Source organism: Aedes albopictus, chromosome 2, assembly GCF_035046485.1.
Source record: "Aedes albopictus strain Foshan chromosome 2, AalbF5, whole genome shotgun sequence".
NCBI classification, from domain to species: Eukaryota; Metazoa; Arthropoda; class Insecta; order Diptera; family Culicidae; genus Aedes; species Aedes albopictus.
In genome coordinates this window covers 460,194,004-460,209,832 of record NC_085137.1, presented here as the reverse complement: position 1 = coordinate 460,209,832, position 15,829 = coordinate 460,194,004, and the positions used below count along the sequence as shown (strand labels likewise).

The following is a 15,829-nucleotide window of genomic DNA, read 5'->3' as shown; positions in this document are numbered from 1 at the left end:
GTTGGTAGAACCGCGCGTGATACTGTCGGCCATGATGGATTTCGATTTGACGTTTTGCTGACACGCAGACTACTACACAAATTGCCTGTAGTTTTCGTTTGCATCATTCAGCAACGTGTACACTGGCAAACGTCAAAGAGATCGAACACTAGCGCATCTGGTGGAACGATCGCGCAAATCAAATGAAATTTGAATTGATCGATAAATGCATATGCCAAGCCGTTTTGAAAAGTGTTACCTCTGTTTGTATGTGGTATTCCTGTAGTATTAGAATGCAAGATCTAGTCGTAATTTATCATCTATGGAAAGAAACTTAGAGGATGAGCAAGAGGTTTATGAATAATAACCAAAAAAGGACCAAAACTATCAATGTCGCTTACGTCACTTTGCAGAATTACGGCAGTATGGCGTTGAGTATTATGGCGGAAAATTGTTGATATAGTGTTATCATGAATTTGATGTTGAACTAAATAAGTGATTGAAGGCGAACTGAATAAATGAAGCAGGCTAATTGATGAAGGAAGACGTTTTTGATAGAAAGGAAGAGTAAAAGCGCGAATTTAAGAGTTACCTATGGTTGGTAACGGTACGACAAAGGACATGATATAACTTATCCCGGTAGCCATCCTATATAGTGCAATTGCACAAAGAAAACGAATCATCCTCGAACAAATTGAAAGCAAAAAATATTGAGGCTATGTAATACCAGGCCCGTGCACAGAAGTGGCGCCAAGGGAGGGGTTTTTGACAATTTCGGCAAAAGGCGGAGGAGCGCCTAGTGTAAAAAGCGTCGGTAATGGTAGGGGTTTAACCCCCAAAACCCCCCCTTGTGCACGGGCTTGTGTAATACATACAGATTCACCTACCTCGGAAAACTCTTTACCGACGCCATACTAAGATACGATCCGATGCTGCCCGTATCAACCGAGGCTCGACCACATTTCTCCAAATACCGGATCTTATCTTTGTTAAACGCCTCCGTGGGAACCTGGTCCATCGTGAACCCACCATTGTAGTGGCCCACCAACATCCCGGATGTCTTTTTCTTCTTCAGGTAGTGCTTCATGATGACATCTGTGTTGAACGTTTCGTTGTGTTCGTAGGGTGGTGTTAGCTTGGCAGGTCGCGTATCGTACGACTGTTCGCTTGAACCACTGGCACTGTTGGAGGTCGTGGTGCTGGCGGTGATGGGGCTTCCCGGGGCATGCAGCATGGCCCCCTCGTAGGATCCGACTCGGTTCTCCGATCCGAGATACTTTCGACGCCGTTTGTGCGTGTGCTCTTTCTTGGGTTTCTGGACTGAAGCGTAGACATTTTCTGTGGTGACCAAAGATCCAAATTGTTTCTGCAGCTTGTTGGTCAGGGTGACCGCCCGCTCGTCCAGCAAATCCTGCGTGTGGTGCTTGAGTTTCCGTTTCGGATAGTAAACGGACGAGTCGGATGAGTAGCTCGAAGACGATGTGGGGCGTGACATTGGCGGCAGGGGGAAGTGAATGGTTGGAGAGGGCTTCGTCGTCGTCGTCGGAACCGATCCAATGACACTGACCGTAGAGGGGTCCCGTTGAAACGGCGAATGGTGACTGCTGCCACTATCGGACTTGACGGTGTTTAGGTCGTCTCCGCCGCTGCTACCGGGCATCACTAAGGCCTGAGTTGACTCCAGTCTATGTACGGGTGAGAAGAATCATTTGAGGAACACGGAGAGAAATATGTTAATATATAATTAACTGTTACTAAATGATATGTATTCAACGAACAGCGATAAATAAATAATAATGAAAAACTCGCTAGTATTCGCCTTGACGGTGCCTCTCTGAGAGAATTGCGCTGTGCGTGAAAGCAATTTTTTTAACATGGGAAAGGATAGGAGCTGCAAATGCTTCTAATTCTTTATAGATTTTTTTTAAGCAAAACGTTCTTAATGTTATCGAATGAGATTTTGATACTCTATATTATGGACATAACATTGTGATTCAAAAACTTATTGTCTAAAACCAGTTATAATGTAGCTAATTGAAAGTATATTGCAAAACATTAACACTTTTTTCAATCTGAAGTCCCTAAAATATTTTAGAAGGATTTGAAAATTCAGCTCCTATCCTTTCCCATGTTAAAAAAAAAATTGTTTTCACGCACAGCGCCATTCTCTCAGAGAGACACCGTCAACGCGAATACTGAAATCTCACTCTTTGCGTACTATGAGAAAACTAAAACCCTCTAAACTTCCCGAATCCTGAAACCCTCGGAAACCCATTGAATCTTCCCGAAATTTCCCTAGAGCAAGCTTGAAATGCGCAGAAACAATCTGCAGCATTTTAGAGGTTTACACTAAATCCTTCCTGGAATCTGATGAAATTTCCTGAAACCCCATGGAGATTCCTTGGAACACCTCTAAAACTCCATGAAGTCCCCTCGAATACTCCAGAAGCTCTGAAACCTTCTGTAATGCACATAAAAACATCCCCTCCCGAGCAGAAGAGAATAGCAAAATAATAACTACAAAATAACATAATCTGTTTTTATATCTTGTTTTGTTATTATTAACTTATCAAAGAATTACTTTTCCATAACATGTTTTGTTGGACAATCTTATTTTGTTAATATACAGCTATTGATATGCACCCATTAAACAACATTTAAATAGCATGTTTTGTTATGGAGCAAACTAAGTTATTATTGTGATATTGAGAGTGTACAAATATTTGATAAACAATATCACAACAAAAACAAGTTTTTATATTGTAACTACAACATTGGAGATTTACGTTCTTTACAGCATTCCGTACATATTATCTTATTATTCTAATTATTATTCTTGTCAGCCTAATACTTTATGAACACTTCGACAATTAAGGACTGTTCACTTTATAAAGAGGACATCTTGTTTATGGGGTATCTTTTTCATTTTTCAAAAAAACTTTCAACAATTATTGTACAATGTAGGAAAAATGTAACATTAACCAAAATGTTTATTATTATGCAACTGAAGCGGTTTACGTTAAACGTCAATAAAAACTCAATTCCCAAGATTCTATATAATTATTCACATAGTTAACAATTAAATTTTCATCAATTTTTCAATGTATTGGAATCTAATACTATTCTACCAAGTATATAGTTCAATAGTTGGTCAGTAGTACTGCACCAAAAAGCATCCAGCTTGACATAGTAAGTTTTCTTGTTTTCATAGAGATTTATAAAAAACTATTTATTCATGCACAGTGATGTAATAACACAACGGATTCGGGTCAAAATTTGTCCAGTGCATGAGAGAATTGCTTTCTAAATTACACAGAAGAAAGATATGCTTTTAAGTGCATTCTTCAACATCAACTTAATCCGTAATGATGATCATAGTGAAAAATGCCATACTTTCAGCTACATTATTGCAAGTTTTCGACTCTAGAGAAACTTATTATTGTTTATTTTCAATTCTTATATCGTTATACTTCTTTTTTGAGAATAACTACATGTAAAATTTTATTTCCGACGTCAATATTATGTTAAATTTGCAATGGTTTCCGTCGTTGTTTTGTTTTTATCTTTAGTTTTTGTCAATCAAAAAATTGACCATTCCAAACACTTTGTCCCATTTCTATGAAGTTCAACTGTTTGACCTCAATTTAGTTATGGCAATTATATGTTAATATAATCTACAGTCAGCCATCCAAGGCTAGTGAAATTTGTACTGCGCCTTTTCTTTTTATAGCGTTGCAAAACTGTCCTCTTTATAAAGTGAACAGTCCTTATGTCCTGTTTTTTTTATCATTTTTTGAATCCAGTTACATATAGTTGCATCCATTCCATAGAAAATCTCCGAATTTTATAATACTTGGTTGATTAGTAGTTCCTCGGAAATAGTTAGACTCATATGTTATAATTTGCAATTAAGATAGCTCTATCTAAAGGGTGGTCCAAAAAAATTTGCTTTTGGTTTGTTATTAATAACTTTTGAAGTTCAAAATTTGTTATTGAAATATTTTCCAAATTCATTGTTATTAAGTTGTTATTGACACCAACAAAACATGTTATTAAATTGGTCTTCCAGGAACATTTTTTTGTTATGATATTTGTTATTTTGCCGCTTATGACACGCAAGTTTATAACAAAATATGTTATGTTAATAACATTAAAATAACAGATTTTATTACTCAGTTATTGTGCCAAAATAACGCATTTTGTTATGCGATTGTTATTTTCTTCTGCTCGGGCTGCACCTGCCTAGAAATCCTCTAAAAACTAACGTCTCACCAGAAACCCTTGTTACTTCCTTGGAGCTTCCTGATCCCTTTTGTAATCCCATTGGGACTCCTGTGACATCCTAAACCTCTTCTTTTATGGTACTGAATCTCACTAAATCCCACTGAAGCCCTATGAAACTACATTGGAACACGTCTGAAACCCGATTAAAAACCTTGGAATACCCGAAAGTCCTGAATCTTGAATCCTGACATCCCTGGGAACCTCTTGAAAGCTCCTGAAACGATTTTGAAACCCCTTTGAAACCCTGGAATGCTGCTGAAGTGTCTGGAATGTATACAAACCCCTGGAATATCTCCTGAACCCAATGATACCTCATTGAAAACTCTCTGTCATCCCGTGAAGTGAAGCTTGCTGATTTGAAACGTGTTTAAGTTTCCCTCCGAAAAGGATATCGCTGTTTTGTACAACAGTTTTCTCTCCGTGAATGAATCAATTCCGCCCAAAAGTCAAACGCAAAACTCACTTCTTTAGCTCGGTAATGTGTTTCCTCTTGCCTCGGGCCACCAGGAAGATGCCAATCAGCAGCACCAGAAACAGCGCACTGGCCACGCAGGACACGACAAAAAGTGTCGGATTCTGACCGATGAGAGCGATCACATTCGAGCTGCCGTTGTAGGTGGACGGTATCAGTGGTGTTGCCTGCGGTTCCTTGAGATATGCTGTTGGAAGAAAAGCAGAGAAAAAAAAAACGAAAAACGCAAATAAGCAAACAATCGGTTTGAATTTTCCAATCTGCTCCTCTGTCTGGCTTTCGATGACCCAAGCGGTTGAATCATGATGTATGCGACTGATAGTCGTCCGGTCACCGCCACTATTCTGAACCAGATTGAAAGCAAAAAACTTCGGTTGAAGGAATGTGTATGTCGTTGATACGTACGGTCGGCTTTCAGATAGACCAAGGTTTCCATCACGTGTTCGGCCTCCTCTTGGGACATAAGTTTCATATCTTCTGCTGCCGTTGTGGCCAGGACCGGCTGTCCGCCGACAAACACCGAGTAGATGATTTCCGTTTGGTTGAGCAGTTGACTGGAAAAAGGGGGAAATGAATTTGGGGAAAAAAACGTGAGTGGAAATGAGTGGTGATCGGTTCTGTCTGTCTCTTAGAGTCTATCACTGTCAGAGTCCAGCTGGCACTCTTTACATTTTTACTTAAATCGTGTAATTGAAAATATAAAACTAAAAACGATAATGAAGTTTTGCGGCACATGCTTTTATAACTGATGAAAACTTTTTGTATACTATAAATAATTTCTAAAATAGGATTTTTTGTTAAATTTCTTCGACATTACTCTAAGAGACTCCAATCTAACCCCATGGATTTCAACAAAATTTCATCACTGTTTTTCCACGAAAACACATCCATATACCGTTGGTAACCTTTTTAAATAAAAAGATTAAAGAAAAAATAAGTAACAAGGAATTTCTACAAAAAAAAACTCCAGAATTATCTCACAAAATTTTTCATACAAATATTCCAGCTTCTTCAGTAAAAGATTTTTGAAAATGAGCTAAGAAATCCATCCTAAATACGTGCATTTTATTTAACTGTGAAAGGATTTTCTTGAGTTTGTGCAAGAATCTCCTAGGAGTGTTTAGGAATTCATGAATTTTCTGAGAATTTTATAGCGTTAAAAAACCATCCCTAATATTTTAAAAACTTCCCATAGAGATGCTGCAAATATTTCTGCAGGAAATCACTCAATTACTTTATATACACTTAAACCTCTTCTTCTGCATGTTATTTTTATGCACTTTTAATTTATGCACCTTTTTATGCCCTGCATAAAAACAGGGAAAGCTACTTAGAACCAATGTTTTTCATAAGAATATTTTTAAGGCTGATACAAATTTTATTTTCACTTTTCGTCAAAAGTGAAAAAGAGGTTCCAGTGTAGTGCAATTGTTGTTCGGATTGCTCATCTCAAGGAGCAGTATCTTCAATACAGATGCATTTCCAATTCATGGTCAAGGGTCACGCGAAATTCTCAAGACACTGCAGATTGGGAACAACTGATTGCATAATCTGAAAAAAACATCTTCACTTTCTCATCGCAATTTCAATTCCTAAGAGAATTGCATGTACCGTGATCTCAGATTGAAAACCCCTGAGGTTTACAACACCAGTATATTGTAATAACTACTACTTGAACCGCAGAATCTTAAAACATTGACACCTTCTTCTCATACTTTCGTTTTCTAGCGAAATCAGCATGGCCTGTGACGCCAGCTTGAGAACCAATGAGTTTTGCAATGCAAATTTATCGTCAAAATAGCTTCTACAGACGCAGAATCTGAAAACCATTTTTACTTTGTCTTGGCACTCTAGATTCTTGAGAAATTTGCAAGGGCTGTGACCCCAGATTGGAAACTTTATTACAATAAGTGCTCTTTGTGATTTAAAATTCATAAAGCACTCAGTCCTTCTCCTCGGACTTTCAGTTTTTGCGAAATCAGCAAGGTCCGTGACCCTAGCTTGAGAACCACTGAATTTCGCAACACCCCTATTCTGTGATAAATGCTTCTTGAGACGCAGAATCTGAAAACTTTTTTCACTTTCTAATCGCACTTCGGTACTTGAGAAATTAGCATGGCCCGTGGCCTCTGCTTGGAAACTACTGATCTGTGCAACACCACTTATTGTAAAACATGTTATGCACATGTTCCTCGAAACTCAGAATCAAAAAAAATAGTCCTTTTCTCCAAAAACTTTCGTATATTGAGAAGTTCGCGTGGGCCGTCACTCAAGTTTGAGAACCACCAAATTTTGCAAAACTTCCTAGATTCCTCCTAGAAGTCCATTAAAGCTCCTCCTGTGCTTCGTCCAGAGATTTCTCTTAGAATTTCTTCATGAGTTCTTCTCTGACTTTTTCAAAAACTCCCGCAAAAATAGCTTCAAGGATACCTTCAGATGGGTCTCCTAGTGGTTAAAGCTATGGATCGCCAAACTGGAGATAGCGGGTTCAATTCTTGTTTCTGTCGAGAAAATTTCCTAGACTCCCTGGGCATAGTGTGTCATTGTGCTTGCCCTTCAACTAATAACTGTGGAAGTGCTAAAAGAAAACTAAGTTCCAGTGAGAACGTAGGACCACAAAGAAGAAGAAGAAGAAGAAGAAGAAGAAGAAGACACCTTCAGATATTGCTCTTGAAAATCCTCCAGGAATGCCTGCCGGGATTCCTTCAGAAGTTTTTCTTGATACACCTCTAGCAATTACTTCAGAAATTCCTCTCGGGATTCCTCCTGCAAACCCTCGTGCAATTATTCATATATTTCTCCAGAAATTGAGTATTCCTAAACTAGAAATTTCGGCAAGAACATCAAGGGGACCCAAGAGGAAATCGTGGAAGAATCCTAGGAACAATTTTCGGAGGAACCCCTGTAGGCATGCCTGGAGAAATTCCAAGAGGAATTGTTGGATACATCCTTTGAAAAATCTTCTTAAAATTGTTCCAGTAACGCCTAATGGGATTCTGCTAGAATTTTTTACTGGGATACTTCCATAGTTTCCCAATGGATTCATATAGCAATTGCATGGATTTTTTTAAGGATTCCTTTAGGAATCCTTCTCGTAACACCTAAAGGCATTCTTGCTGGGATGTCTTCAGGAACTCCTTCCAGGGTTTCTCCAAGAATTCGTGCTGAGATTTTTCAAGTAGTTCCAGATGGTATGTGTGATATTATCGTCCTCCAGGAACTCATAAAGAATTTTCAGCAGGTATTTCTTAGGGATTCTTAGCAAGACTTCTTGGAGGATTCCCACAACACTCAAGTTCCTGGAGAAATCCCAGCAGCATTCCAGGAGCAATTTCAACAGAAATTCACAAAATAATCAGGAGAGGATTCCCAGTAGGTATACGAAGAGGAATTGCATGAGAGAATCACGAGAGGAATTCTGAAGAAATCCCAGGATGAATTTCTGAAGGAATTCTGAAGAAGTTACTGCTTAGTATGCTGTGCAACATTTTTTTGACAAGTTCTGAATTTCACCATTTTTCGTTGCCCTCTTCTGTTTCTATTTAAAATCAATGCTTCTCCACTCTAAATTACTCCGTTACCACGCAACGCAACGCAACGCAACGCAACGCAAAATCAATGCTTCTCCACTCTACCACAACGGGAAGGTTCAAAACTCAGATTTATGAGTTTCTAGTTGCGAGCAATCAGAAAAGGTAATATTTAGAGCTGGGTTGAACAATGAATTCCAAAGAATTCTGGAGGAAAAGCAGCGAGCGACTAAGGGGAATTTGTGAAGAAATTATTTGAGAAAAAAACTGCAGAAATTACAGAAAAAGCTTCTTCAGGATTGTTTTATGGGATTTCTCAAAAAAGCAAGAATTTCTTGAAAAAAAAATTAATTGCAGGGGTATCGTTCGGGGAATTTGAAAAATACTACCCTTAAAGAACTACAGAAAACAAAAATCAGAGAAGGATCTAAGGGTCCTTCAAGAGTTCAAGAGGAAACTTTGAAGAAACACTTATACATATCCAAGAAGAAACATTAGAAGTAATTCGTGGAAGAATTGTATGCGAGATTGCGAGGAGAATGTCAGGAGGAATCCCCTGAAAAATATCGGTAGAGAAACTGCAGATAGAATACCTGTTGCTCCGGAAGGAACCACTACTGGAGAAATGCCAAAATGAAGGCAATGAGGAAATTTGTCCTATATACAAGGAGAAATTCCGATAGAAATTCATCGAGGAACTTCAGGAGGACTTCCTATAGGAACCTCTAGTACAAATCTCTGGAGGAACACTAGAGGGAAACCTATCAGGGAGTTCTGGAGTAAATTCCTAGATTAGCTCATCGCCCTCTATACTGGTTAGCCCCCATAGAAGTAAGTTCAGTATTACGCCTTATTCCGGGAAAACCACTCCATGAAAAAAAATCACGATTTTCTTCTGTAATTATTGCACAAGGGGCATCCTCGCAGCTATTCCTTCTATGAGTTCAGTAAGAATTCTTCTAAATATTCCTCCAGAAATTATTTTAGAATGTATTGCTTCCCCTGTACGGCTCTAGAATTTACTCCGCAATGACCTTTAGAAGCATCGTCAGAAATTCCTTTGGCGATACTTGCAAGATTTATCAAAAAGTTTCCGTTTTTTTATAGAAAGAAGACTCTTCCAGGATTTCCTAGAATGATTAAAGCGAATACTTCCCCAAAGATAGCTCCAGCAGCCCTTTAAAATGCAATCTTACCCATAAGTTTCATTTAAATTTTTAGTCAGGGATTCTTTCAAAGATTATTTTTGGAAAATTCCAGGAATCTTTCTTGGATTTTCTTCAGAAGTTACATAAGAAATTTCTTTCGAAAGATTCATCATGAGACTAATCCACGCATTTCTCTTGACAGTGATTCGGAGATATTTTCACATATTAATTCAAAAACTCCTCAAGGGGTTTACTTTAGAAATGCAGATTTCTTTCCAGGAACTCTCCAGGAATTATTGTTGAAACTTCTCCAGAATTTCCTTCAGTTGTTATTTCACATGTTCAGGGATACCGCAGGCATTATTGAGATTTTTTAGGAAATTCTCAAGAAATTCTGAAAGTTCCTGCAGAGGTTTCTGTAATAGTTCCTCCAGGGATTGCTAAGGGTTTGTTCAGACCTTACTTCAGGGATTTTTTCAAAAAAAAACGGAAATCCTTCGATTCGAGATCATTCCGCAGTTCCTGTAGAAATTACAACAAAACCATTTCATTGGCATTTTTTTTAAATTCATCCAAAAATCCCTCTATTAATACCTGCAGAGGGTTCTCCAGTTCCTACAGGTATTCCTTCAAAGTTTTTTTGGAAAAAAAATTCAGAAATTCACTCAGAATGTCACTGTCACAAATTGTCCAGGATCTACTTCTTCTTCTTTATGGCTCTACGTCCGCACTGGGACTTGGCCTGCTTCGCTTCAACTTAGTGTTCTTTGAGCACTTCCACAGTTATTAATTGAAGGGTTTTCTTTCCCTGCCATTGCATAAATTTGTATACTGTGAGGCAAGCACCATGATACACTATGCCCAGGGAGTCGAGAAAATTTCCCCGACTGGAACAGGAATCGAACCCGCCGTCTCCAGATTGGCGATACATAGCCTTTTTTTTTTTTTATTCTTAATCACTTAACCTAATTTACAGCTCTATTGTCCACTGGGGCACTACATGAGCGACTTCAATTGACAGCTGCACTTACATTTTGTGCAGCGCCTAGATTCTATTCTACTTTATCGAACTGGTTGCCTTTCTGCTGCTTTCACTTTTTCTACTTTATACCTAGTAGAATGATGAGCACAAGGATGATGATGGATGGCCGTTGTTCCTTTCCAGTCCGATTGGGGGTCCATTATGAGTAGCAGTTCGCCGATGTCCAGGTATCCGGGTCCGTTTGAGCCATGGGGCTCAGAAGAGGGTCAGTGTCAGTTGCTTTCGGGGGAAAGGCAACTGACGAAAAATTGCAAGTGCCGGGGCTGGGAATCAAACCCATGACCATCCGCATATGAAGCGAACGTGTGACCAACTACGCCACGGGCCCCGGCAACGATACATAGCCTTAACCACTAGGCTAATTGGAGACCCCAAATTCTCCAAAAATTGTCCAGGATGTTTTTTTGTTTATCTTGAAAAAATTTTCCCTTCAAGAATTATCCCTGAAGAAATTGTATGTGAAATTCAGCAATGAATTTCTGCAGAGATGTCTCCAGAATTTCTTCTAAGGATTCCTTCAGAAATTCCTGCCAAGGATCCCTCAACAATTTATTGATGGATTTATACAAGAATTCCATCAGTACCTATGTCTGCAATTTTTGCAGAAATTTTGGCTGACATTTTCAACAGATTCTTCTAGAAATGTCTACTAATTCTATTTTATCGTTGAATTTACTTTCAGAGTTCCTCAAACAGTTTCTCACGATTTTTTCTAGCAATTAAGGGGGTATCTTAATGAGTTCCTTCAGGTATTTTTCAAGGAACCGCTCCAGAAAACTTTCAAGAATTTCTTCCAGTAATCTCCAAAGGATTTTTTTTTTAAGAAGGGATTCCTTCAAACCATCATCCAAGGGTTTCTTTAAAAAAAATTTCAGAGATTCTTTCAAGAACTCTTCCAGGGATTTCATGTGCAATTTGTAAAATCAATTCCAGACTTTACAATTTCTGGAAAAACCCTTTTAGGAATATCTTGAATAATTCCTACATAAATCTTTGAAGGAGACAATTCTGGCAAAACCAGGACCAATTTCTAAAAAAAATCGTGTAGGAATTTCTGCACAAATCCCGGAAGGAATTTCTCATGTAATTCTTGAAGAAACCCTTGGAATAATTTCCGAAACAATCTCTGTAGGATTTATTCAAAGACATTTTTCGATGAATTTCTGAATAATTCCATGTTGAAGAGATCCCGCACTGAAATTTCTGAAGAAATGCCTTTAACTCTGGAGAAATCTCTGAAGAATTTTTTAAGAGAACCACTGATGGGATATCAGTAGAAATTCAAGCAAAAATTTATTAAAGAATCTCTGAATGATTTTTCAGAGAAGTTTTGAAAAACTTCCTGTAGAAAAACCTGATGAAATTCCTCGTAAATGCCTTCGGCAGATTTCCTCGGAATGTCTATTAAGGCGAAACTGGATCCATTCCCTCACTTTTAGGTTTTTGATTTTTTATAACATAACGAAGCAATATTTTCAAAATCGGTTTTCGTGCACATGTAGAGTATGGATCAAGGTATCTCCTGACTTTTTTCCAGATGGAAAATGTTTTTAGTTTTTGCAGAAACCATTTTGAAACAAAATTTCCGGGCAAATGTTCGTGGGGTGGCCAGACTTTGTCACGAGATAACAATTATCATGTTGTTTTCCGAAGGTCTCCAGTGAATTTAGCTTACCCTGCTACAACAAACCATCAGGTAGATCATTCCGTTCCGGTATGACTCTGCAGCCATAGGTAATCCTTGCGCTGATGGTGGGTACACAATCATCATCATCATTATCATCAAACCATTTTGAAACAAAATTTCACAAAATAAATGTTTTTTGAAAAAACTAAAAACATCTTCCATCTGGAAAAAATCAGGAGATACCTTGATCCATCCTCTACATGTGCACGAAAACCGATTTTGAAAATATTGCTTCGTTATTTTATAAAAAGTCAAAAAACAAAAAAAAAATGAGAAAATGCTTCAAGTTCCGCCTGAAGTAATCTTTAAGAAAATCCCCGTGAAAAACCTTTTATAAAATTCCTAAAGGAGTCTGTGGAACATTTTTTAAAGAAATCTGTAAAGAAATTCTGGGGGAGTTCTGAGCTTTTGATTTTCTGAAGGCATCGCTGAAAGCATTTCTAAAAGTATTCCTGAAAGAATTTGTGGACATATGCCCAAAAAAATTCCTGTAGGAATACTTGAAACAGACGCCTAGATAAGCTTCTGTGAAGATCTTTTGACAAAAACTCTTTAGATATGGGGATTTTTTTATTACCGTACGGGTTTGGGCCGAAGGGTCTCAGATTTTCATAAAACTTTTTTCCACAGGCAGAGCTCACGGATATAAGAACAAAAAAAATTGAGGAAAATTCAGGGTCGCCTATTTTCCCGGAAAACTCAGCTGGATTTTTTTTTGTTTTCCCCTGACACTACTTACTTTGAAGAATCATAACTCAGGAACGAAGCATCGTAGAAACAAAGTTTTTTTTTTAAGAAAATGAAAGAAATTTTTTTTAGAAATCCAAAAAAAAATATGAACTGGAAAAGTTTCCCACAAAATTTTCCACAGTTGAGAAAATTCGTAAAGAAAAGCCGGAAAAACTATGCCCGAAATCGTGGAAAATTTTCGAAAAAATATCTTGAGAAGGTTATTTTATAAGCTTTAATCGCTGAAATTTTTGGAATGCACTTCCTTTTCGTTTTTGAGTTATGGCCAATTTTGTTGAAAAATGTCCCAATGTGCCATAAAAGCCTTTTCTTTGAAACATCATAACTCAAGAACGAAGCATTGTAGCAACAAAGTTTTTAATGAAAATGAAAGCCCATATAGCCGAGGCGGTAAACGCACGGGTATTCAGCATGACCATGCTGAGGGTGACGGGTTCGATTCCCGGTCGGTCCAGGATCTTTTCGTAAAGGAAATTTCCTTGACTTCCTTGGGCATAGAGTATCTTCGTGCCTGCCACACGATATACACATGCAAAATGGTCATTGGCAGAGGAAGCTCTCAGTTAAAAACTGTGGAAGTGCTCTTAGAACACTAAGCTGAGAAGCAGGCCTTGTCCCAGTGAGGACGTTACGCCAAGAAGAAGAGGAGAGGAGGAAAGCAAATTTTCTCAGGAATCCAAAAAAATATATGAAATGGAAGAAGTTTCCCACAAAATTTTTCACTGTTGTGAAAATTCGTTAAGAAATCGGGAAAAACTATGTCCAAACTCGTGGAAAATTTTTTTAAAAATATATTTTTGAAAAGGTAATTTCATAAGCTTTGATCGCTGAAATTTTTGGAATGCACTTAATTTTCGTTCCTGAGTTATGGCAAATTTTTTTGAAAAATGACCATATAATATAGGCTTACATGGTCATTTTCACAATATTAACCATAACTCAGTAACGAGAAAAAAGTACATTCTTAAAATTTCAGCGATCAAAGCTTATAAAATTACATTCCCAAAAATATTTTTTTTTTGAAAATTTTTCACGAGTTCGGACATAGTTTTTCCGACTTTTCTTTATGAATTTTCTCCACGGTAGAAAATTTTGCGGAAAACTTTTTACACTTCATATTTTTTTTGGATGGAGAAAATTTGCTTTCATTTTCATTAGAAAAAAACTTTGTTTCTACGATGCTTCGTTCTTGAGTTATGATTTTTCAAAGTAAGTAGTGTCAGGAGAAAACAAAAAAATTCCACCTGAGTTTTCCGGGAAAATAGGCGACCCTGAATTCTCCAATTTTTTTTATTGTTCATATATCCATGAGCCCTGCCTGTGGAAAAAGTTTCATGAAAATCTGAGACCCTTCGGCCCAATTTGTACGATAATAAAAAAAATGCCCATATTTCTAAAGGAATTGCTGTAGAAACTCCTAGGGAACGTTTCTAAATAAATTCTTCAAAGAATCCGAGGTGAAATTCTTAGAGTTACCCGGAGGTAATGCTGGAGAAGCTTCGGTAATACATGGAGAAATATCTGTATGAACTCCTGCAAACATTTCTAGAGGGTTTCCTACATGATATTCTAGATGATCCCTATAGAAGTTCCTGGACACATTCTGAAAACTTTAAATGGGATTCAAACCCTGGTAGAGGAAAAGAGCTCAATAATAGCATATTTTGATATTGAGATCAAAATGTGATATTGGTTTGATTGATATAAGAGATAAAAGATCTAAAAATAATATCTAAAATTTACTCCTGGAACAACATTATCAGATCATATTTAGATCTTGTAAGATCTAACCAATTGTAGCAAACTATGCGTTTGATCTTGAAATATCAAATTTTGATATTGTTCAGTTGTTCTAGGAACATTTTTCAGATATTATTTTCAGATCTTTTATCTCTTATATCAATCAAACCAATATCACGTTTTGATCGTCAGTACTTCACCTCTACCCGGGAAGAGCAATTCTTAAACAGATCTCTAGTGGACTTCCTGAAGAAATACCTGTACTAATTTCTGAATCTGCTGAAAAATACATTAATGAATTTAAAAAAAAAGAAATCTGAAAAAGGAATCCTGTAGAAATTTTCAGAAATCAAAAAAAAAATTCTGTATAAATTTCTGAAGAAATTCTAAGAATGTTTGAAGAAATTCACGGAATTTCTGGAGAAATTCTCTAAGGTCTAAGGAATTTCTTGATAAATTCTCAAAGGAATTTCTGAAGGAAACCTTCTGAAAAAATCCGAGAAATTTTGATAGCAATCCATAGAAGATACCTTGATGGAATCCTTGTACATCTTTATGAAAGGATTTCATAAAGAGTTTCTGAAGAAATCTCCAGGTGAATTTTTTAAGCGATCCCTGAATAAGTTCTGAAGAAACCTTTGGAAGAACTCCTAAAGAAAGACTCCCTTAGGTAAATTCTTCCCAAATTTTCTTTAGTAATTCTTCCAGGGTTTCCTCAAGAAATTTACCTGAGGATTTCTGTAGAAATTCTAAGATTTTCTAAAGAAATTCGTGGACGAATTACTGGAGGATTTCTGAACTTTTGAGTGTCTGAATGAGTCGCTGAATGCATTCCTGAAGAAATCCGAGGATGATTTCCGGAAAAAAAAAACTCTTATACGGAATTCCAAAAGAATTTGTGGAGAAGTTTCTGAGAAACCCCAAGAAAGCTTTTCTAGAGGAGTACTTGAACTCTACAAATTCTAGAGCAATTTCTTAAGAAATCCATGATGGAACTTTCGATAGGAATCCGTAAAAGACTTTCTGAAGGGATTTTTTTAAAGATTTTCTAAAGGAATCCATGGAACAATTCCGGAAGAAATCCAAGGTAGGTTTTATAAAGGAGATCTTTAATTAATGTCTGAGTAATGGAAGCTATTAGTGTTGAGCAATAAAATAATATCTGAAGATTTCTGTTATGTTTTTTTTTTTCATATG

The 15,829-nt window shown here is 37.2% G+C and overlaps 1 protein-coding gene across 3 annotated transcripts in view; it reads right to left on the bottom strand.

Annotated features, from left to right (window-relative positions):
• The window catches only part of LOC109418934 (uncharacterized), a 135,115-nt gene that overhangs the window by 13,038 nt on the left and 106,248 nt on the right, over positions 1 to 15,829 (bottom strand). For all 3 annotated transcript variants that reach the window (XM_029873456.2, XM_029873457.2, XM_029873458.2), the window contains exons 5-7: positions 5,141 to 5,289; positions 4,727 to 4,922; positions 867 to 1,664 (exon numbers count right to left, since the gene is read on the bottom strand). In XM_029873456.2, the coding sequence (XP_029729316.1) occupies positions 867 to 1,664; positions 4,727 to 4,922; positions 5,141 to 5,289 (1,143 nt within the window). The remainder of the gene's footprint in view (positions 1 to 866; positions 1,665 to 4,726; positions 4,923 to 5,140; positions 5,290 to 15,829) is intronic.